Here is a 24492-nt window from a genome sequence, read left to right on the forward strand (position 1 = left end):
AAGACAATTTTAATTTGTCTGTTTATTCCTGACATGAATTGAATTTCCCTAAACAATATTTTGCAGGTTAATGAATCCAAAACAATTTTAAAGCTTTGTGATTTTGGATCGGCGTCACATGTTGCAGACAATGACATAACACCTTATCTTGTCAGTAGATTTTATCGTGCTCCGGAGATCAGTAAGTGTCGTCGAATGTTCTTGTACGTGGGCCATCCTCTGTGGTGGAAGCAGCGTGTGTAATGTCTAAGCACTGTTTTCCATCACACTTCAGCAGCTGCACGAGTTCATTCATGAGGAAGGGAACCATAGCAAGTTCATCCTCCTCAGGTGGAATGAAGGTAGTTGTGACAGGAGTCTTGATCATGTCGAGCAAGAGTAGCAAAACAGTTGTGGAAAACCCTCGACTTTAGAAGACTGCTCTTGATTGTTCAAGGTCTGATTATCACGTTTATGGATTGTGTGGGACCTTTGGTTTTTCTCTTCCTGGTGCCTGGGTTGAGGCTGACTAGCACCTCCAGCAAAGGTCAAGGAGAAAGAGAAGCACCTGTACTTGTCCTCCGGTTCCTCTCCTTCCCCTGTTTGTAAACCTGTTGGCATTTTTGTTGTTGTTGTTTTGCTTTTTTGTTTTTGTTTATTTTTTAAAGTATCTCTGTTAAGAATTAGTGGGAAAAAACATGAAACTAAACTACGATAATATGGATTGGCTATAGTTCAAGCTACGGTAGTGCCCCATTACTGGCAATAAAAACTAAGGAGTTGCTCATTCTTACTCTCATTTATTAAAATCTCCCTTTTGTTTTAGTTATAGGTAAAAGCTATGACTATGGTATCGATATGTGGTCTGTAGGTTGTACCTTATATGAACTCTATACTGGAAAAATCTTATTTCCTGGCAAAACTAATAACCACATGTTGAAGCTCGCCATGGACCTTAAAGGAAAAATGCCAAATAAGGTAGGCTAACCTCCTTCCTGAGGACTCAGAGACTCCTAACACTGTGTCCCCTAGCCTGGAGCTGTGAAGTCAAGCTCTCAGAAGTGCGGCTGGCAGCTGTGTGGCTGTACTGACGCTGCAGCTCCTTTCTTGTTGGGGTGTTTCAGTTGTGGTTCTAACCAGCCAAGGGCTATCAGAGGGAAACTCCTTTTCTTTCAATGAGGAGAAATGCAGCCATGTGGAGACAGAATGGAAAGGGCTGCATATGCGAGTTGGCTCGTCATGGCATGTGCTGGTCAGAAGAGAAGGTAGCTGAGCACTGCAGACTTGCTAAGAGCTGTTGCTTCTGAGCACAGCAAGGAAGTCTTAAGTAGGGCATTCGTGAATAATTGTTACATAGAGTTGGTGCTGTGCCAGGCAAGGTTTGTAGTAGTTTTAAAACCATTTGTTTCTGTTTTTAGATGATCCGGAAAGGCGTATTCAAAGATCAACATTTTGACCAAAATCTGAACTTCATGTACATAGAAGTTGATAAAGTAACAGAGAGGGTAAGTCTGGCTTATGTGTGCCATAGTAGTACTCAATGTGGCGGGAACTGAAATGGGGATTCACACTTCCTAGTAGGACAGTGCTCTACCACTGTGCTCAATCCATGATGCTCTATGTTCTATTGCCATGAAGTGAGTTTGTTCTGTGTGCTGTGAGGAGCTGTGATTGCTTCTAAAGTGACCACAGAATTCCTATCAGTCTGGGCTAGAGAGATGGCTCAGTGGTTAAGAGCACTGACTGTTCTTCCTGAGGTCCTGAGTTCAATTCCCAGCAACCACATGATGGCTCACAACCATCTGTAATGAGATCTGATTCCCTCTTCTGGTGTGTCTGAAGACAGCTACAGTGTACTTATATGTAAATTATAAAACTTTTTAAAAAAAAAAGACAAACTACCAGGCTATGAGACAATGAAGGGATTTAGACATTTTCCTAAGGAGATGGTAGGTTCCTATTTAGGTCCTTGCCGTGCTTTCCTTAGGTTCCCTTGGTCTGGCTTCCCACCTGTGTGTCTTCTAGATTGCTGTTGGAGAAAGGTTTCTATATTTTGACTTTTGCAGTTATAAGCTCTCTGTCATACGACCTCAACCTTCTTCAGCACTTTTGTTCTCCCTGTGAGTCCACTCTTGGCCAAGAGGCACCCTGGTTCAGGCAGGCAGGCCTCAGTGCCTTTGCTTACAGACTCCCATGAGCTGAGTCATGTCCTGAGTGACCGCCTCTCCTAACCGTTTCCTTTATCCAGCATTGCTGACATACACACTATCATACACCTGCTTCACTTGCCCCTGAACACTAAAGCCAGAGAAACCCAGTTCAGGCCGCAGATGCTCACTGCACGTTCATGGTTAATTTGCAGATCTTTTCCATTTAAGTTCTTTATTCTCTTAGAAAAGATGTGGAGGTTAAAACTACATAACAGTTCCAAAACTCTGATTTATCATCATAAGTATTCTTGTTTGTGTATTAATATTTTGGTAGACAAAAAAGTCTGATTTACATGCATGTAACTTATTTAGAGCTATGCATTGTAAAAATTATTTTTAGGAGAAAGTTACTGTCATGAGCACCATTAATCCAACTAAGGACCTATTGGCTGACTTGATTGGGTGCCAGCGACTTCCTGAAGATCAACGTAAAAAAGTACACCAGCTAAAGGACTTGTTGGACCAGATCCTAATGTTGGACCCAGCTAAGCGAATTAGCATCAACCAGGCCCTGCAGCATGCATTCATCCAGGAAAAAATTTAAATGAGATGAAGAAACTCCAAGGGTTTGAGTAATTAAATACAAAGACTGAAGAAATTTCACAGCAGTTTATTATTAATGTATATAAACTTATAAATATTTCTGCAGCAAATTTGAGGAAGCATGATATATTTGAATTAACACCGAGGGTGATATTTCTTTTAGAAATGTTAGTTAATCTGTTTTGTGTCTTATGTGAAATTTCACTGTAGAAATGTTTTAATTGCCAAGACTGCACAGAATTACAGTGCTAATGTACATGGTTGCAGTTCACATAAAGACAAAAAGCATCTGTTATGAGTAGCAGTGCTGGGTGGTTGATTTGTTCTTAGCAGACTTGGCTTCAGTTTGCTCTTCAGATACAATGGCCAGCATAAATGCTGTTTATATTCACGTTTCCCTAGGTGTGTGTGTGCAGGCCACAGCAGCATGCCCTTGGTGTAGTCAGTGCCGAAGGGGGTCTGTTCCTTCTTGAGCCTGCCTGCAGGGATGTCTCCTCTTTTAAAGCAGGTTGTGTACAGCATTCAGTACACTGAAGGTAAGCTAAACCATCAACATCACCAGTGTTTTAAGATGTTATTTTATTGGAATAATTGAAAATGAGGGATAGCTTTGTGGCGGAATTCCCTGCATGTGTGATAACTGATCTTGTTTTCTTTTTTCGCATCGCGACTGTGGCATAGTTACAGTTTCTGTTCTGTTCATCACATTTAAAATTCGAAGCGTATGCGCTTGATGGGTAGAGCGCCTTCAGTGTACTGTTTCCTATTAACTTTACTTTTTTTTAAATCAACTTGCTATAGACTTTATACATTTTGTTAAATACAGTTCTTAGTGACATAGAAACTGCATAGTTTTCATTTACTAATTAAAATGTTGAGGCCTACTTCCCAAAGTCCTCATATTTAAAAGATAGACAACATAATGAGATTTTTAACTATTTGTATGTCATTTTGGAAGTGTACTGCTTTATGGTAAACGTGTTTTTCATTTGTTCATTGTTTGCATTATTTGTGATCATGTTGTCTTTCAATACAGGCATAAACCTTCCACTCTTGAACAAAGCAGCTGCTTTTTAAAAGCGGTAATTGCTTCTTTACCTTTTATTTCTTTTGTAAATGAAGCTTTTCTTTTAAAATGTGACTCTAAAGTGTTGTCTATTGCATAAACAGTTGACACTCACTTACTGTAATGAGAAGATTGTTCTACTGCATGGGAAGTGGACCATGCAGATTTCTGTATGTTCTCAGTATGCATCACTAGATAATAAAGTCTTTTGTGAACAAGGCATTTGTAGCCATTTTTAAAAGATTTTGTCTTCAGTGCTGGTAAGTCAGGTAAACTGTAAATAGTTAAAGCAGTCTTTGTTTTTCTTCTGAAAGTATTACCTGCTAAAGATGTAACTCATTATAGCCTCATTTTTTAACTTTTTTAAATAATTAGGGTCTTTATTATTTCATCCAGAAAAAGTCCTTCAGATTTTGTCAGCTTTCAGTGTAGTGAGGGTATTCCTCAGTGTAGTAGGTTACGGGATATAATTCAGGATTTAACTAATGTTTCTGCTATTTTCTCACTTTTCCTTTTGATGGTGCGGAAAGAGAAAAAGGAAAGCGGGGCACAGGCCATTCGACGCCTTCTCCAAGGGGTCTGATTTGCTGCGACACCAGCTTCACCTTCTTAACAAGGTTATTTCTGACAGCATGTGTAGATAAACATTTAGCAACAATTTAAAACACAATCATGTAAATCAGCTTGGTTTTGCGACCCAAAGGATTTTGTGTTTTTAAGATGGTAGAGAGAATTTTTAAAATCCTGTGTAATCTTTTCTGTTTGGGAGTGGGTAAACTTACTGTTTGTCTCCCTGAGGATTATGGAGAACAATAACATTTGGGGGTTTAAATAGTATTTTTACATTGTAAATGGGATTTTTTTATTCACCCAGGCACCTAATTACAACAAGCATGCACATTTTGGTGCATTCAAGAATGGAATATCAGAATAGCAGCATTCTCCTGGTGGGTTATGCTCCATTTAAAGACATGAAATGAACTACACAGCCAGGAAGGTGATAGATGAGATAATAAAGCACCTATGAACCTACACCCGTCTCCTCATGGTTAGACTAACTAAAGTAAACACACGGTGATCCAGCTACAGGTAGAGTGAAGCCTTTTAAATGAGGCGTCACGGGCGCAGCATCCAACTTACTGACATGGGTAGGGATTTTCCCACCACGACCACTGTACTTTGGTGCTAGTATGCTGCATATTCACTCAAAATAGTTAATGCTTTCCTTCTAGTAATTTTCATGGCTTCGTTTTATAGTTATTTAATAAGTTAATTTCCACTAGAAACATCTTATGCCTTCAAAGCTTTTGCCTGCTCTTTAAAAAAAACAAAGTTGCTTGTTACTTGTTCTTTGTGTTTTAGGTGCTGCTCACTGGAAGATGACGGCAGCCAGAAGACATGAGCCAAGGTTTCTGTCTCCTAAAAGATCTTTTCAGTTCTCATTTAGTGTGTGTCTGGCTTGTAGTTTCACATTATAGTTTGGGTTTCTTCGCTGTGGTTATTAGAGCAGTGCTATTGTGCCCATCTGTAAAGTGTTTCTTGTGTATCATAATTTCTGCAGGTACACCCTTCCTCGAAAATAAAAAGCAAGTTTAGTCTCAAAAAGCCCATATTTCATAGTTGTCAGAATTAGGTCCTAAAGATCACTACAAAAAAAATAGCTGTCAGGTTAGTGTACATTTGAAAGTAATCTGCGTGTTGGGTGTGGTGGCCACATCTGTAACCTCAGCACACACGTCTGTAATGGAGGTGGAAGGATGTGGGATTCAAGGTCTGCCTGGCCTATAGGAGCTTCTTTTTTAAAAAAAATGCTTTGGCTTTAAGCAGGTGCCTAAATCATAAGAGTAGCGTAGGATTTTAACGAGCTGGTCGACTCCTTTAACAGCTCTTCTTTGTCTTAGTCCTTTGTGACCAGCTCTTTAGTGTCAGAGACATAAACTTGTAATGGCAGACATTGGGGAGGTGAGAAAGGTGGTGCTGTACCATCCACTTTCCCGACCTTAAAGGATCCGAGTTAACTGCATTAGATAAACTTCCTTCTGTTTGATGTGGTAAGGCCGCTGAAGTAGAAGTTGGAGTTATATAGGACCTCTCTTAGGTTGAGGTCAGTTGTGAATGATCCCATTTGACAGACCTGCATTCGTGTATCTGATTAGCTGAAAAGTTTTCAGGTGAAGCTGACAGGAAGTTTAAGCTTTCATACTTTATGGCAAAAAATGACAAGTGATTACCAAACCTGAGGTTCATAAAATTTTGTCGTTTAGAAAAATTTTAAAGCCAAATTTGTGTTCTTTTTAGGAAATAAAGAATACCAAGATACATGGATATTCATGTAATCATTATATACATGGGCAATAGTCCAAAGACCTTCTAACTTATTCTGGGCAGACCATGCACACATCTTGAAGAGGGTGCAGAAAGCTCTTAAGCATTTTTTCCCTGAGGTTAAAGGAGGGACAGCCAACCAGGAAGCAGCCATCATTGATGTTAGGTTTCTTGGCAGACTTGGTTCTCAAGGACCTTCAGATGTGAGGGAGTTGGGCAGTTCTGAACAGGAGCGGCATGGTATAAACAGCGAGCGGCCTTCCAGTGTTTATATTTACGCTGAAGTCCTGATTAACAAGGCTCTGTTTCTTCACTCCCAGTGGCTTCTTCCTCAGCTATTTTATTTTTAAAAAAACACGTGATTTTTATTTTACCATTGCAGTTGCCATCTTTTTCCCCCTAACAAGACTAAATACTCAGGACATTTTTGGAATACAAAATGCAAATTTTATGGTATGTAGCAGAGTTAGTGAAATATAATGTTCTCATTTTGGCCCCAGATTTGTGTTTCTCCTAGTCTGCTCTAGCAGCATAGATAGAAATAGACTCGGAAATAAAACAAAGGAATTACATATATTAAAGTTTAAATTATTTAGGGAATGAGTATTTATTTTTTGGATAAGATTGTATAGTGAGATGTGACAATATAGCATGTGATTTATGATAGCATTTGGGCCCTATAAGAAATGTTCTATGACCATTATATATTCGACATGAGTTTATTCTCCTACATGCAATGTCTTAGTGTGAATGCTCACTGCAAGTCATTTGTAATTTTCCATATCAACGCTGTATACAAAGTTGACTAAGGTTTGGGTTCTTTTGGTTTTTTGGTTTTTGTTTTGTTTGTTTTGGGTTTCCCTGAGATATTGTAGCATCCTTACTTTTTCTTCTTCTGTATATAGGGTAAGGGACTGTTCTTCTGAAGAACCATTCCATTTAGTGATCAAGATACGGAAGCTGCTCTGAGAAAATGTTGTGTATTCTAATTGTTCATGATACCATTTGAGTTGTGACTTACATTGTAGCAGCAAATGATCCCAAACAACTTAATAGGAAGCTTAATAAAGTGTGCCTCTTGCTACCATACTGTCTGAATACTGGCATTTTCTTTATAGACATAATTTCTTACCTGGTATTTTTTCTGAACTCTTGTAAAGAACCTCTGCTTAAATGTGACTCGGGACTTGTGCATTAAAGGTAAATGGGCATCTTTTTACCTAACAAATTCTCAGAAGAGGGGCCTAGGGAAATGACTCCATCAGTAAAGTGCTTGCCTTGCAAGCATGAGGACCTGAGTTCACATTCCCAGCACCCACATAAAAGCTGGACACTGGCTTTTTCCTGTAACCCAGTGCTCCTGGAAGGGCAGACACAGCACACTCTGGACTTGCTGCTATATAGAATTAGACCCTGAATCAGAAATAAAAGTGGGGTGACATGGAAAGACACCCAACATTGACCTTTGGCCCTCACGTGTGTGCACACACATAAACCATATGTGCAAAGATCTTAGGAGACTTACATGTGTACTACTTTGAGTCACAATGATGGAAAAGTGTGGAAGGGAATGTTCCACTGAAAACCTGTTTTCAGAGCATTAGGTCCCAAAACACCAGTGTTGTATCTCTCTTTCCCTTCTAGTGCGTTTACTCTTCTTGGATCATTGCTGTGTCAAGGCCACCTACCCTTAAATTCTGCTCACTCCTTCTCTTTTAAGGGAATGTTCACAGCTTTTAAAAACAAGGGACAAATAACTAAGAGTCTGCAGCACATGCAGAACAGGATTGGAAGGTGTGGATCGGTTAGTTAGCCAGCCGGCAGGTAGAGTTGAAGCTAGCCTGGCTGGGTCCCACTAAGGAACAGGTCCAATGGCAGGGGTTCTGAGTGGTTTTGTAAAGATCCCTGCTGTAGTTTTCTGCCTGGATTGGCAGGGGATTGAAACTGCATTGTCACCTCAGGTATCCATGAAGGTGTCTTTTTATCAGATCTGAAAAGAGCTGTGTAGCCTGTTGGGATGTATGTCCCAGGACCCCAAAGACCTTTAACATGCATCTGATGAAATCCAGCCTCAGATGTGCTGAGGAAGTCTAAAGTGGAAAACTAACCATCAGAAATTAAGAGAGCCGCATTAATCTAAATGTGCTTGAATGTGTTACTTTGTATTGAGTTGTGTTTCAAACTCATGAGAAAGAATGGCAGAAGTTGGCTTCTGGCAAACCTAAAGGTATCCAGATGTATTTGTCTTGCCAGTTTCCTCAGGGGATTATATAGAATCATCTGGTGGTTTTGTGGTCAGATTTTTCTGGTTAAGTTGGTTTGCCTGTTTTGTTGAAACAGGATTTTATGTATCCCAGCCTGGGCTTGAACTTGGCACACATTGGAGGATGACTTTAAGCTTTTGATTCTCTTGCCTCCACTTCCCAAGTGCTAGGATTATAAGTGTAGGCCCAATTTATACAGTGCTAGGATCAAACCCAGGGCTTCCTGCATTTGAAGTGGGCTCACTGTACCAAGCCACATCCCTGTCCTGCAGTGGCTTCTTAGGTATCTTCTAAGGAACTGGCCACAGGGCTATTTCCAACTGTTTATATTTTCATATGATGGTCTGACCCTAAAGTCATCTCCAGGTTTTGAGGGGATATGTCCAAAGGGAGTGAAGCGGGCCTAGTGTAAGCTTTGTGCTGGTGCCACTCTAATTCCTGTTTGACACCTACAAAGTTCTGAGGTGTTCTTCTATCTGCCACCTAGTCATTCCCCGGGTTCTCCCGTTCCTGCCTTTGCAAGATGTGTTGGTTCCTTGAGAATTGTCCTCTTCCACTGCCAGATAAGACTCTGAGCTGGTCTGCCCTCCTGTGCCATTCTCAACCGTTTTCATGTGACCTTTACTTCCTAGTCATCTAATCCCCAGGGTGTAGACCATGTCCTTTACTGCAGTCCCCCAAGAGAAGCAGAAGAAAGAACTGTTGGTAGAGCAGTAACTCCATAGGATTTGGGCTTAAATTCTCAAAATGAGCTTGCTGCTGTCATGCACAATTACCCCAAGGTTGGAGGAGAGTCCATTTGTCAGTGTAATAACACCAGATGAGGTAGTGAATAAAACAGGCTTGCTGATTCCTAAAGACCTCAGACAGGCTACATTATGAACCTAAAAGTGAGGGGGGTGCAGGCCATGTAACTAAAGGTAAAAATGATACAAGCACTAGTCGTTAAAGGTTCCAGACATAAAAATACAAGTCAGGGTGATGGATGGGAACCATAGGAAATGTGGAAGTACATGTCCATTTCTGCATTCTTTGGAGGACTGTCACTAAGCATCCGAATAATGGAGATGACTGTGGATAAACAGGTAAATTCCATTTATCGTTCCCTTTTGTGTTTGCACAGTTTCAGAAAATTTGTTATTAACCTAAGCACTAGACATGCTTTCTGTGACCTGTGGGCTGTGTTTTAAGATAACCATTTGAACTTTACTCCCTGACTAATGCAAAGAGGACACAAGTGACAGTTAACTTTGTTCAGCATAAGCTTGAATCTTTCTCTTTCTCCCTCCTCGCCCCTCTCTCTATCTCTCTATCTCTATCTCTTGCACACACACACTAGTGGTAAGGAGCAAGGTCACCTTTTACTTCATTTGGTATCTTTGGTAATTATCTGAAGTAATCAACATGTTGCTTTTTAATATTTAAGAAAAACGAATTAATTCCTCAAGCATCTAACTTAAGACCAAAGCACATGATACCCCTTCCCACAGACATCCTGACCCCGATGCCAAGTCCAGTGTTTACATTTCTTAAGTGGGATCTCCATGGAGCCCACTCCCAAAAATTCTTCAGGAAGTTTGCAGCAGAAGCCAGGACACTACTTGTTTTCCTGATTCTTAGACAAAATAAATGCCTTCAGTCTCAGGAGCTGTCTCTCGCCAGCTCATGAGTTAAGTTTTAGTTGTTTAGTTTCTATTAACCAGAGCTAATACAAACACCCAGAGCCTCTCAGGAGAGAATTCTAGCATTGTCATATTTGGCTACTCTGGGAACTATGTTCCTACTTTCATGTCTATGCTGGAGGGGAAATGGAAAGCTTGCAGCAAGCAAGTCCAGATGTCAAAACACTGGACTACCATGACTGTGAGGATCTGGCACGTTGACTAACCAAAATAACTTCTACCATTATCTGTGTGTTCATGTTGCACGTGTAGAATCAAGGGACTTCCAAGTTAACTCTTCCAAATGTGGGTTTCAGGGGCCAAACACAAGTTATCAGGGCATCTCAGCCCCAAACAACCGCTCTGCAAAGCCAAGCAAATGCTCAAAGGCTAGAATGATGCGTTTGTGGAGTTGAAGGAAAGGGAAAAGGTGCTGAGGTGGAAAGTGTAAGCTTCTCCAGGTGTGTGCATGGCCAGGTCCCCCCACCCCTAAGGACCTCTAGCCACCAGGCTCCACCCCTCAGAGTACTCAGATCTTAAAGGCTGGATCCAGCCCTTCCTGAGGTTGCTCCAAGATCAGGCCCACCCTGGAAAGATCCCCTCCCCAAAACTCCCTATATAAAGCCTGCCTCCCACTCAGTTCTTTGCTGCTTCTCTCCCCAGCAGAGACAGCCACCCTCTTGATTTTTTTTTCTCCAATAAGTCTCTTGTGTGAGGTTTGTTGTGTGGTATGACTTTGCGGCACTCCTTGGCTCCCGACTGCCAAGATACTTTTCCCTTCAGAGCTGTATCACAGGAAGGATTTAAGAAAAAATCACGGGGCTGGAGAGATGGCTCAGAGGTTAAGAGCACTGACCGCTCTTCCAGAGGACCTGAGTTCAAATCCCAGCAACCACATGGTGACTCACAACCATCTGTAATGAGATCTGATGCCCTCTTCTGGTGTCTGAAGACAGTTACAGTGTACTTATAGATAATAAATAAATCTTTTTTTAAAAAAGAGAAAAAAATCACTAAAGGAACTGCAACTCTTACCTGATTGCATATTAGAATAAGAGAAGAACTATAGAATATGTCAATTATACTATTTATTAGTGATGGAATCATTGGAAAACAATCACAACAATAAGAACAGTCTTTTGAATAGTTTGTTTTAACTAAATGAGACATTTTTTTCGAAGTATAACATACAAAAGATTGTCAATGTCAGTGAGGAAGCCCTTGATTTTATATATAGAGTCAGCAGTGACATTCATGAGTTCTACCCATGTCATATCAAGGAATTTTTGTTTCTAATACCTGTGTCTCAATGATGAACCATATTTTAGCTGGGTTTCATGAGATAGATTCACTCACATTGAGATGTATGAAAGCTATTTTTGGTCCGTGGGTGAGCACTTGCCCCTGGCTATAAGTGAGGGTGATAAGCAGTTTCGCTTCTGAACATGGAAAGGTCTATTCTGTAGTATGCTTTTTCGGTGACATTTCTTTTTGGTCCTTGGCACTTTAACTTCTTCCCTTGGATTTTCAGGGAAGGACAGGGGTATAGGGGAAACTGGCATCGGGGACCTCGGTGGAAGGCATCTTGTTGAAACCACTTTAATCATTGGTTGAATTGCTTGGGTAGTAGTAGTAGGCTTGGGTGGGGGGTCCTGGCAAGGGTTTAAAATTGAGTTTTTGGGATTCTTTACGTCATCATGAGCCATAGCACACTGTTTTGAAGTGGATGGACATTTTAGCAACGATCTAGAGTTCGACTTACATTTGCCAGCAGTGCTCAAGCTCCATTTGGGAACATTTTGCTCTGGCTTGCCAGAACCAGAGTTGTTTTTTCTCTTGTCTCGATTTTTATCTACGCTGGAGGTCTGGAGAGTTGGTGTTTCAGGAATCTTTGGCGGCCTGGCTTTCAGTGTAATGGCTTTAGAGGAAGAGGGTCGTTCTGCCATTGAAAACATGGAGCTACAGAAAGTGCTTTGTAACTTTGGCCTCTCCCTTTGTATGGTCAGATGTTGTAATCTTTCCAGTTCCAATAAACGCATTATCAAACGCTCGATGGAGCTTTCTGGAGGGTCCACTGTTGTCTTCCAGCTTTCACATTTAGAGAAGGCAAATCTGTGCAGGTCCATACTGTTGAAAGGGGCAGGGAGAAAGTCGGCATATACAGACACTTGGTTTGCTTCCTCTGTGAAAGCTCTCTCCACGTGTTCTATCGTCTCTGGCTTTAAGTTCAGGTCCATCTTTTTAAAGTAGCTGAGCAGAGAGTCATTCATTTTCTCGCTTTCGGATAAGTCACTCTCGTCTGTGACATTTTCTTCCACACTGCTGTTTCTGTATTTGAAATTCCAATTTGAAGCAGATAAAGAGTCACCATTGTTGTTTTCCATAGTTGAAAACCACTTAATATGAAACTCATTTCTATCCTTAAGAAAGTCTCCATCGGCATAAGGCCAGCACAGACCTGCTGGCATTGACCGACCGGGATAAGTAATGACTTGCTTGCTATCTGTCAAACCCAGAATACTTGCTAATAAGTGGTTTAGAGTGAAGAGCTTGGGACTGTTGGCTGCACTGAAGCCAGTTTCCACGGAAGAGTTTTTGAATTCTCTTTAAAAAAAAACAAGATTTAATTAACTAATAGCTTGTGGCTTGTTGACAAGAATTAAAATGCTATTCTGGGGCTAGCAAACTGACTCGGGTTAAGAGCACCTGCTCTTGTAAAAGACCTGGGTTCTCACTTTCCAGCACCCACATGGTGGCTCACAAGCATCCATTGTTCTAGTTTCTGTAGACCCAGTGTCCTTGTCTAATCTTCACCAGGTACTCAAATGGCACACATATATACATACATGCAGGCAAAAATACTCATAGATTTTTTAAAAAGAAGCCTCTAAAAATAGTTTAATAACTTTTTGTCAAAGGAAGGCTGATGTTTAGTTCCCAGGAACATTTATGTATGTAGTAGCTACCTCTAAAAGAAATGTTGATTTCAGTATGCTTGAATTAGACGCAACTACACAAATATCTTAAAATGTATATAAAAAAAAAACTGATGGGCAACTCTTTGTGCAAGCACAATTAAGCCCATGCTAATACCTTACAATGGCTAACTGCCCTTGTAAGTATGCACTTAAAATAGGTAAGTATCTATGGATAGGATCGATGGCTACTTGTAGCTTTGGGTAGCACTGAAATTGGAGTGAAATACTTATTGGCCTTCAAGTAGATGAAACTTTTAAAGACTATATATAGGTTACCTATTACAAAGACTTCTATGGTAAACACTGTGGTTGTTTTTTTTTTTTTTAAAAATGTTTTTTATCAAACAACGAACAGTGTCTGTCAAACAAAATTAGTTCCTGGTGTAGTCCCTGGTAATTTTTTTTCTCCTGAGGTCCTCTTAAGAGTAATAATAGCTCTAGACATTAAATTAAAGTAACACTGGAAAAGTAATATAAAAAAAGGGGTTAGGGAACCACATCATAGAACACTGGGTTTCTAGTTTTATTTTATTTTTTCATTGTTTATTTGTTTTAAAGACAGCGAGAGAGCAGGTAGCAGTGACAGCCACCTTTGGAGCTCAGGGAACTAAGGCTTGAGTCTAAGAATTTAAGTCTAGACTAGATAGTAGACACACACACACACACACACACACACACACAGAGAGAGAGGGGGGGGAGACAGAGAGAGGAGGGCACAGAGAGAAGGAAGGAGGGACAGGGGAATGGAGGTGGGAGGGAAGAGAGGGGGAGGGAGGGAAGAGAGGGGGAGGGAGGGAAGAGAGGGGGAGGAGGGAGGGAAGAGAGGAGGAGGGAGGGAGGAAGACTAACAAGAAATACTAACAGTGAAAGATTTCATGCACCTACTTGACATGTAGTCTCAAAGGCTTCTTAGTCCAATATTTAATAAAAGTAACAATTTAAGTCTTTAAAAAATACTTCCATTTCTAGCAAAAGTGACTAAAATGTTCACCTAGCTAAATACTGGAAGTGCCCCCTTGCCTTTGAAACACCATAGGAAAACCATTTGAAATCCATGAGGGTCAGTAGACAGGAGCCCGTGTAGTGCAGTGAGGAGAGGGGAGAGTCAGGAGAGCAGGAGGCCTTCGGCACCAATGAGAGGGCCACATGGAGATGGCACAGCACAGGGCACCTCAGAGCTCCTCTGAGAAGTTAGTTTCTTAAGACAGAACTCGGGACATTTATTTATCTGAATCACTAAAGGGTAAGTGATTGTTACTTCGGTGCTCTCTTTACTTGCTGATAATATACTGAGGAGAAAACTCCTAGTAAAATACTTCATTGATACCACACTCCTATCTCTACGACGGAAGCTTACTCAGTTTCTAAAGCACAGCTGCTAAACACATTTTTCTGGTTACTCCTCAGATGACTTGAGAGTAGGACTCCATGCGTGCCCTAATCACAGCACCACACTGCCACCCTTGGTGTTTGCTCCTTCCATAGAATGCAGTGCCCTTCACTTGACCTCTAACCTGACACCTTGGCTCCCAGCAGAGTTCTTTCTGATAAAAGTAGATTCCCCTATCTCCTTCAGCACTGCCGTTCCATTTGGATTTACTCCCTACAATTCTCTGCCATCTTGGTTGTCCCGAGCTTTAACGTAAGACAAGTTCTACTCTGGGGTTCATGCAGGAAGCATTCTAACGAGAGGACGATGCTCACGCCCCAGTGAGCCACCGTATTGTTGCACTTGTATTAAAGAGGAGTAGAACTCAAGATGGCCATTAACTAGGAACACTCTGTGTGTAAAGTGAAATAAAGCCGTGCCCAGTGAAAGGTCTCCACCACACATCGCTGTTCTGAATTGTTGGGAAGCAGTCAGTCTGGCTGCTAACACACACTATAAGAAGCCAGCGAGTCAGAATTCAACCCCCTGCAAGGTCTGAGAGGCTCTGCTCAGGTGACGCAGCTTGCATTCAGCTCCGTTCATTACTGTTCTACTACTACTAATGTGTGACTGACAAACTTCTTAACTCTCACAGGACCCCCAGCGTCCTCGTCTGTAAAAGAGGAATGCTGGCAGCATCTACTGTGCTAGACTGATAGGAGAGTTAAATGAGTTTAGATGTATGGAATTAAATAGTTCCTAGCATAGGAAACTGTACTTTTGTTCCTTTCTCTCAGTACAACCCAGCTAAGTCTCACAGGGCTCTCAGCACATACACACTGGCTGTTGTGTGCTGTTGTCAGTCACTGACTATTTTAGAGTGAATTTCTGTAATTTCCTATATTTGCACAGGATATCTATTTTATGGTTGTATTTGATCCTTATATCTCTAGTATTTAACAGGCATATTTAAGTGGAATGTTAAAAATCTATTTCCTGCTCGGTTTGGTGGCACCCACGCTTAATCCCAGCACTTGGGAATAGATGTCCAAGTTCCAGGCCTACACGGTAAGACCCTATCTCAATATATAAATATATGTTTACATATAGTTTTCTTACCTTTTATCTGTGGTACTTCCTTTATTAACAGGAGAACTCCATAGCTGAAATACCCCTTGATTATTGTTCTGCTAAGACAAAAAGCATACGCAGTATTTAAAAGCTGCAAGAATTTTAACAGCAGTAACTAAAGAGTGTGAGGAAGAAATCATACCTGTGATCTACTGTGAGCATGCTCTGATACGGTCAGCTGCAAAACCAGCTGTTCTGCTGGACTTTCCAGATGGTTCTACAAGGCAGCAGGAGACTTGAATACAACCCAGCCCTGTTTGCTATTTGTGTTCTAAGTAAACTCCAATGTATGGCCAACTCTGTTGTTTTCGACACTGTTAATTAATGAGACTTGAATACCACTAATATTACATTCATAGTTAAATAGTTCTCATGTTGTTAGATTCACCTCAAAAGAGACTATTGACTATTTCAAATGCTTCAGGACATTTTTAAGGGCACACACTACTTTCCTTTTGACAGGGACTAGAACACTTCATTTATTCCTATTTACAGGAAACAAGTTCTGTTTACAACATTATACCAAAAAAAGTTAATGTAAAATTTTTTTCTTTCTTTTGTGATACTGGGGATTGAAACTAGGGCCTTGCACACACTAAACAATGCTCTCCCACTAATCTATCTCCAGTCACATTTTTGTTTCTTATTTTGAGATAGGATTTCACTAAGTCACCCAGGCAGATACTGAACTCACTCTGTTCCACAGACATCGTTCTGCCCAAGCGTCCCAAATACCTGAGATACTGGCCTGGATTACCAGGCCCATCCACAATAGTAATTTAATGACCAGCTTATAACTCTGTAAAATGACAAAGGTTTTTGACTTGTATAAAGAACTTGTCAGAAATAAACTTACAAGTTTAAGCCTTGAGAAAGAGAAGTATTTTAAAGAAAGATCATGCAAAACATTGTCAAGTAGTAAGTTTTATGAATTACTTTAAGCCAAACATCCTTACCTTGTTAGTTTTGCCTGAAAGAATGTATATGAAAAAATGTCAATTAATAGTTATATAAAATAGGTTAAGAGATTAAATCCTTTAATCCGTGCAATTCTTGTGGTATCATACACACATCCCAGGCTTCTTACCACCTGCCACACCATCCTTTTCAGATAAGAAGCTTTCGTTTTCATCAAAGAGGTCTTCTGCATCCAGGTTCCATTGAGAGAGATTCTAAAACAATATTCATTTTTTAAGGATAAAGTTAGTATTGATGTTTAAAAGCTCCAGTACACACTTTTACCTGTTTGACGGGTAAAGCAGCACATGAGTATCATGCTTAAGGTTTGAGTTTAGCCTTAAGCACTGAAAAAAACCAAACCAAACCTACCAAACAAACAAACAAACAAAAACCCTACAAATTCTAATTCGGCAAGATGGGGGTGAAGGATTGGAGAGGTGGTCCAGGGTGAACAATACCGATTCCTCTTCCTGAGAATGTGGGTTTTAATTCCTAGCTCACAACTATCTGCTACCCCAGTTCTGGTGATCTGACCTACTCTTCTGGCTTTCTGTGGGCACTGCATGCACGTGCACGGACATACATGCAGACAAACTACACATCCTTATAAAAATAAAGAACACAATCCCCTTTTTTTTTTTTCAAAAAGATGACGGTGAGATTGGCATTTTGCAAAGAGACCCAGTGGATGCTCAAGCTTCCTTGGGCTGTGTATCGTCGGGATACTGTCTGAAATGTTACGTGTGGGGGAACATACATATCCTTATGTTGAGATGGGAAGGAGACATTGAGACAATTGAGCTGTTTATACATTAGACTAAGGTGGCAAATGGGAAAGCTCAGTAGAAACTGCTCACAAAGTGAAAGCAGGGGTTATCGCCACCTTAAGACTGATTCTTGAGCTCCGTCCCTGCCTGCAAAGTCTGGAATTCCAGTCCCTGCCTGCAAAGTCTGGAATTCCAGTCCCTGCCTGCAAAGTCTGGAATTCCAAAGCACTGCGTACCTCCTGGGAGATGCTTGACGAATGCGGGTTGGCGCTACAGCTCTCGTTGCTTTTTCTTCCCATTTTATTGGAGTTGTTCTTCTGTTCCCTTAAAGTCCTATACAGGCGATGGAACAGGTACACTTAGGGGAAGGTTGACATTTATAAACAAAGAAGCTTGAGTTTGTTGAGAAAAAACGCTCGGAAGGGCTAGAAGTATAGCTCAATGTCAAAGACCTTGGGTTCTAATCCTAGCACAGCATTAAAAGAGCTTAGAAAGCAGTGTGGCGAGCCACGCAGCATTAGAAACTAGCGGCAAGCCACACCAATACCAGGCAGAGACAAAAATAAATTGCAAGATCTAACTGGATAATTAGAAAAGTTACAAACCACTGTGGTGGCCGGTAGATCTGTCAATGGGTTTACAAAGTATTGTCTCCAGGAAATATTTATAGTTCAAGTAGATTGTGACAACAGGCAGTGATCAATTGCAGTATACATGTGGGATTCTGGGGCTAAAGCATACAGAAGCTGCTAAGGGGCGGGGGGAGGGGAGGCGCTGCTGGAAATCACTCAAACGTGCGCCCCACAGGAAGGCAGGTCAGTGGGAGGAAGGGCTGGAATCAAGGAGCCAATCAAGGGTCTGCATGTGGCATGTCACCCTTCCCTCCCAGCTGTGGCTGGCTTCCTGGCCCAGGACGTCAGGGAGTCTCAAGGATGGCCGGGGCTCTTACTCGTCCTCCTGGAAGGCCCACGTGTCCTGGCCGTCGTCGTTGTCGTCATCATCATCATCATCATCGTCGTCGTCGTCGTCGTCATCATCATCATCATCATCATCATCATAGTCTTCCTGGTCTCCAGCCCAGGGTTCGGGCTCCTCCTCTTGCTGGGCGAACAGCTCGGCGGGCTCTGGCTGGGCCCCAGCCTTCCTGCGATGGGAGGACAAGGAGGGAGAACTGCGGCTGCGGGTCGCGTGCGCCCCGGGCCGGGTCGCACCCGGGACCAAGCCGGGCTGCAGGAGGATGCGTCGCCGGGCAACTAGGGCAGAGCGCGACTGCCGCTGCCACTCCATATTTCACCCAGGCGGAACTTTTCAGGGTCTCTGGATCTCCGGGGCTAACTAGTCCTTCTTAGACCCCTGAGAAACTTCTGAACTCTTGAAGACCACCTTCTCAGGTCTTCTTAAAATTTCTGGGACCTTTTAGGCCCTTTAGGGCCTCCCCAAGCCTTTCTCCATTGCTTTTCTCTCCAAGGGTCTCGGCTACCTAGTGACCTGTGGGCCTTCTCTGCTCTGGTGAGGCTCCACAGATCCTCTTGGGGTGGGCTTGAGGACTCATGTAGTGGCTAGTAGGCCTGTGTGGTAGCCATGTCCTGGACACAGACTTCTATTCCAAAATCTGTTCAAATAAAGCCATGAGGTTTGCCTGACACATCCTAAACCAAATAGATGTTAGGCATCCCACCAATGCTTATAACAAAACATTAAATACTTAAACAGAATAATACCCCTGCTGATACTACATTCCTAGCCCTAGGTTTTTGGGTTTTTTGTTTTTTTGTTTTTTGTTTTTTTTGTTGTTGCTTTTATGTCTAGGATACATTTATACTGTAAGAAGTCAGTTTTGTAACCCAAAGGAGTATCTCTTGACACCTTCACAGATTAAGTGAAAAGAAAAATTTACACACACAAACACACACAAATACACACATACACACACACACACACACAAACACACAATAATTGAATTCCCCAGAAGTTTTGTATAGGGAAATTTTTAAGAGCAATTCTATATATAAGTAAATGACTATCAGAAATGCCAATAATGACATTTGAGGAATTTTTATTTGTTTTGTTTTTGAGGCAGGGTTTCTCTTTGTAGCCCTGTGTAGACCAGGCTGGCCTCGAACTCAAGCTCTCTGTCTCCTGAGCTGCTGAGTGCTGGGATTAAATCATTTGTTGATAATATTTTTGTTAGATTGAACACCAGGTCATGCTACCGTCTAGTTCTGAGGAGTCGTCTCAAGATGATGGCCTTACTCTAAATCTTACCTTTTTAGCTCACACAGAGGGAGATCATTTCTTTCCTTTTCAAAATTGAACTAGAATAAGTCTGAACGTTCCCTGACTGGTAGTGTTACCAATCTTTTCTTCAAACTGCAGTAGGAAGATTTGTTATTAATTTACTGATGTCTGAGGAGTTCAGAGGGGTGTCAGATCCCCTAGAGTTAAATTTACAGGTTGTTATGAACTTCCCTATTCGGGTTGCTGGGACTCGAACTTAGGTTGTCTTCAAGAACAATGCATACTTAACTGCTGAGCCATCTCTCCAGCCCTCAGCAGAGAAGGTGTGAATCAGAAGCAAACAGAACAAGCCTTGGGCCAGTCACTTGAGTGACTCTAAGTCTCAGGGCAGAGATGATGAAGACACTGATGGCAGGAAGATGCTATTGTGGACAGCACCTCAACTTACACGACCCTCTGTTGCCGTGGGCTATTTGTAAGAATGACAAGCACACCATTTCTTACTTATCCTTCAGAGAAAAGATTTCCGCTGGTCTCTCAGTAACTTTCATATTTTGCTACTCACCGTGCAGGTATGCATGACTTCAGAATCTCTGTCAGTAGGATTACATAAACATTTTCTCAAAGTTGATCAATATTTTCTAATTAATAGTATGCATTTGACATGCTGCTTAGATAAGATACTCAATCAGGGGCTAGAGAGAGGGCTCAGCAGTTCAGAGCACGGGCTGCTTTCTTAGAGGGTCCAGTTCTGATTCTCAGCACCCACATGGCAGCTCGCACTGTAACTCCAGTCCCAAAGGACTTGATACTCGCTTCTGGCCTCCTGTACCAGGTATGCATGTGGTGTGCAGACATGTTTGTAGACAAAACGCCTACAAATAAATAAATAAATAAATAAATAAATAAATAAATAAATAAATAATAAAAAACGTTCAACCAGTGGGAAACATTTCAAATCAGCGGGGGACAGAGATATTTAGCATATGCTTTAAATTAATAATTTGATTTTATTCACCCCACCCACATCTGCTGTGCCTTTCAGTAGCAGTTGATTCCCTTCATTCTAACTTAGGCCTTTGTTTTTGTGATCATTAATCATAAGCATTCTAGTTTTTTTGAGTTTGTATAATTCCTTTTTTAAAAATACTTATTTATTTCATGTATAGGAGTACGCTGTCCCTGTCTTCAGACACACCAGAAGAGGGCATCGGATCCCATTACAGACGGTGGTGAGCCTCCATGTGGTTGCTGGGAATTGAACTCAGGACCTCTGGAAGAGCTCTCAGTGCTCTTAACCACTGAGCCATCTCTCCAGCCCTGTATAATTCCTTTTAAAGAAAGATGAGTAAAATGTTTTTACTTTGAATGATTTCTTTTCTCTTTTTCTACTAGAAAGCTTTATTTTAAAACAGAGTGTTTGCCAGGAGTACCACCACATGCCTTTAATTCCAGCACCTGGGAAGCAGAGGTAAGCAGATCTCTGTGACTTCGAGGGCAGCCTGGTCTACAGAATGAATTCTAGAACAGCCAGAGCTACAGAGTGAGACCCTGTCTAGGGAAACAAAACAAACACAACAACAAAATTAACCTTTAATGTTTGCCTCCTTAATAATACTATCTTATTTGGATAGCGACCATTTCATTCCAAAAATACAAGAAATTGTGTTTCAAATCTAATTATTCCTGTAGTGGATGATAGTGATTTATCTGAAACCATTTCCCCAGACAAGAGAAGCAAACACAATGGTGAACCCCACCTCCTATGCAGGTGTTAGAGCTGGTACTCTGAACAGGTTCTCAGCCACGTTTTCTATTTTACTTTGCTCTTACCACTGGACCGAGGTATACAGTTCCTCCTAAGCCTTCTGGTTGTCTGGATGCCGGTACAGAGCTGTTTTCCTGGCCATCTGGGAAAAGCTTACCTTGAGTCTGGGTCTAGTTTTCAGTATGGACTTACCTTGTGGTACTAGGACTGGTGGAGCGGGGATCCTCTCTCCGGGAGTTGGTGCCCTCCCACCTCAGCTGCTGGGAGCCGAACACTCTTTTCAGGACGCTTCCTTTGAGAAACTTGGAGATGATCTTCTCTCTCTGAACATTGCTGAACACTCTGCCTTCTGGGAGCCAGATGGCCTTGTCAAACGCACAGCTGTGGCTGGCGGGCAGCGGAAGGTGCTCTGGAGACACGGGAGCTCTCTTTGAAACGAGGACAAAAGAGGAGGAAAGATGGAAGTGGGGGGAGGGGGAGGAGGAAGAAAGAAAGGAGAGAGAGAGAGACAGAGACAGAGAGGCAGAGAGACAGAGAGACAGAGAGGCAGAGAGACAGAGACAGAGACAGAGAGAAGGAGGAGAATTACCTGTTACCTAAGAGCCGTAAGTGAGGATAAACAACCGAGGTGTTGCCCTGTGCTGCTGTGGGATCAATTTAGTTAATGAGGCTTCAGGCAAGGCCTAGGCAGCCATTGGCCCACATGGCAACTCACCCTATCCTGCAGGCTAACAGCAGTATGTGGCCAGTCTTCCTGCCTTACTGAGCTCTAGTGCCCAAGTGCTTTTCGCCACATGTGCTTAGGAAAAAAACAAAACAAAAAACAAAAAAACAAAACAGAAAGCAAAGGACACTGACTCCCGTAAGTCTTACATATAGAAACAGAACAGAACAAAACAAAACTAAACTATACCAAAAAGAAAAAATCCATCTGATGGTTTATTTCACGATAAAAGTAGGTGGAACAGTATTCTCACGTGTGTATAGTCAGTTCTTTTTCTTTTTGGCACAGGGTCTGTCTGTGTAGACCAGACTGGCCTTGAATTTACAGAGAGCTGCCTGACTCTGCCTCTGTTTCCTGAGTGCTGGGATTAAAGAGGTACACCACCAGCCTGTGGCATTTCTTTATCAATTTATCTGTTGTTGGACAGCTAGCTAGGTTTATTCCTCATGTGCTGGCTATTGGTAACAGGGCTTCAAATCTTATTATGTTTGGATTACCCAGGAGTGGAACGGTTGGCTCTATACTAGTTCTGTTGTTCAAGTTTTTAGATAAGCCTTTCCTCAATGACTATTGTGCTAATTTCCATTTTCACTATCGATAAAAGGGGGTCTTAACGTTGCCTTCTCTCTGCCCCCCCTTGTCAGCATTTTATATTGTCTTCTGTTTTAAGAGGTTTATTCTATTGTAAAAGTTTTGTTGTTTTATATGTATGAATGTTTTTCCTGAATGTTTGTACTCCGCTCAGCATATGTGTGCCTGGAGCCTATGGAAGCTAGGAGAAGTTGTTGGAGCTCCTGGAACCGGAATTACACATGGTTGTGAGCCGCCATGAGTTTGCTGAAAACTGAACCTGAGCCCTCTACAAGAGCAGCAAATAAGGAAATAAGGCGCTCTTAGCTATGGAGTCATCCTTTCAGCCCTTGTTTTCGCTTCTTGTTAAGAACCACTTTTTTTTTTTTTTTTTTTTTTTGTCAAGGAAAACTTTCAATAATCGTGATCTTCTTCTGATTTCAGTCAATGTCCACAGCTTCAGTTAACTATGAACGTTCCATCCAGTGATATTAGAGTAACAATTCCGAGCGTACTGTCGGACAGGCATAGTTGTGTACACCTTGAATCCTGGCGCTCACGAGGAAGGGGCAAGGAGATCTCTGCAGGTTTGAGGTCATCCTTCCTGGTTTACATATGGCTTTCCAGGCCAGTCGGAGTTACATAATAATCCCCACACCCACACCCCCACCACCACATGCACATACATGCACACATATTGTTAGAAGGTAAAGGCAGGCAACCTTTAGGATCAATTTCTATATGAATATAACATCGACATACTCATTACTTTCTGCCCAAGCTTTAGGAAACAAGGCGCAGCCCAGACACATGTCTGTTCACTGTCTTAACCTGGCAAGCATGCGCTCCCCCTACCTTGAACTGAGCAAATGGGCACGCCACCTTCTCCTCCTAGATTATAACCTTGAACAGAGCACGCTCAGGAACGTGCCCCTTCTTAAAGTGCTTCCCTATGTGGACATGCATCGGCTTTCCTAATGAAATTCCTGTGGGTTTTGTTGCCTCGGTTTTTTGTTTATTTGCTTGTCTGCTTTCTCTAGAGGGAGACTGTTTTGGAAACAGCCCTTGTCCTGTCCTTCCCTACTGTGTGTGAGTAGTAAGCCTTTCCTTACTCTGTTGTGTAAGTAGCCTTGCTCCTATGGGCCTGGTGCTTCCCAAGATACAGACCCATTGTATTTTGTTATTGTTAGGTCAATTGATGCAGCATAGAAAGACCATATTTAAAACATGGCTTCTTCCTTTTCTATTTATTAAAAAGGAAGGCTTAGAGTAATGCATTCAGCTTTGCTTAGAAGAAAGAAGCCAGAGTATGTGCGCTCCAGTTGCCAACATATTCTGTCCTTCCTCTAGCCAAAAATACTTATGTGATTTTGAGAAGCACATTGTACTTGAGTGGTTCTCATTAGCTCTATAAACTATTTTAAATGAGGGGTTTTTTTTGTTTGTTTGGTTGGTTTTTTTTTGGCGGTGCATGGTTTTTTAAAAGCCTTCAAGTTTTTGGTTTGCAAGTTGAGGATAAAAAAAGTGAGAGTTGCTCATTTCCTTCTCTGGACACAAAGATTCCCTAGGGTACAGCCATGTTATTTTAAAATGTTGGCAAGGGCTTTGCAGCATGGTTAAAATTCTGGCTAAGATAAGCAGAAAGTACCAAGAGAACATGCGTGTGATTCTCCTAATCTCTCACCATTTTGCAGTATGACTGGCAAGCCAGTCCAACAAAAATTCCATAATTGTAGGGAACCCTGGCGCCCTAGCTAGTTGGTGGGGCTAAAACCAACCTAACCACTCTGATAGAAGTCACCTATGGCAAGCAAGTTTCCTGGAGACGGCCCGTCTTTGCAAGGGGTGCAATGGGTACATGCTGAGAAGCACAGTCCCAGAGTCTTCGTCCCACAGTCGTTTTTTGCTGCTGATAGGCCTGCCACTATTACATAGTCTA

The 24492-nt window shown here is 41.8% G+C and overlaps 2 protein-coding genes across 2 annotated transcripts in view; one reads left to right on the top strand and one right to left on the bottom strand.

Annotated features, from left to right (window-relative positions):
• The window catches only part of Prpf4b (pre-mRNA processing factor 4B), a 34138-nt gene extending 26926 nt beyond the window's left edge, over positions 1-7212 (top strand). The window contains exons 12-15 of the mRNA XM_032885291.1: positions 67-181; positions 806-957; positions 1398-1484; positions 2530-7212. Coding sequence (XP_032741182.1) covers positions 67-181; positions 806-957; positions 1398-1484; positions 2530-2733 — 558 coding nt within the window. The 3' untranslated portion in view covers positions 2734-7212. The remainder of the gene's footprint in view (positions 1-66; positions 182-805; positions 958-1397; positions 1485-2529) is intronic.
• Positions 7213-11259: 4047 nt separating this feature from the next.
• Fam217a (family with sequence similarity 217 member A) lies at positions 11260-18257 on the bottom strand. The gene is made up of 7 exons (XM_032884813.1): positions 18203-18257; positions 17490-17586; positions 16614-16698; positions 16483-16496; positions 15669-15743; positions 15515-15582; positions 11260-12652 (listed from the first exon to the last, which is right to left on the bottom strand). The coding sequence occupies exons 2-7, from the start codon at positions 17550-17552 to the stop codon at positions 11422-11424; spliced, it is 1536 nt and encodes a 511-aa protein (XP_032740704.1). The 5' UTR covers positions 17553-17586; positions 18203-18257; the 3' UTR covers positions 11260-11421.
• Between the last annotated feature and the right edge of the window lie 6235 nt (positions 18258-24492).

The sequence above is a fragment of the Rattus rattus genome, chromosome 14 (assembly GCF_011064425.1).
Source record: "Rattus rattus isolate New Zealand chromosome 14, Rrattus_CSIRO_v1, whole genome shotgun sequence".
Classification (NCBI taxonomy): Eukaryota; Metazoa; Chordata; class Mammalia; order Rodentia; family Muridae; genus Rattus; species Rattus rattus.

Excerpts from the sequence above, each read along its gene's own strand:
- Fam217a (XM_032884813.1), bottom strand. The coding sequence starts at position 17,552 with ATGGGAAGAAAAAGCAACGAGAGCTGTAGCGCCAACCCGCATTCGTCA. Across the intron at positions 15,583-15,668 it reads ATGCTCACAGTAGATCACAG|AACAATAATCAAGGGGTATT; the intron begins GTATGATTTCTT and ends TTGTCTTAGCAG. Across the intron at positions 12,653-15,514 it reads GGAAGTACCACAGATAAAAG|AGAATTCAAAAACTCTTCCG; the intron begins GTAAGAAAACTA and ends TTTTTTTTAAAG.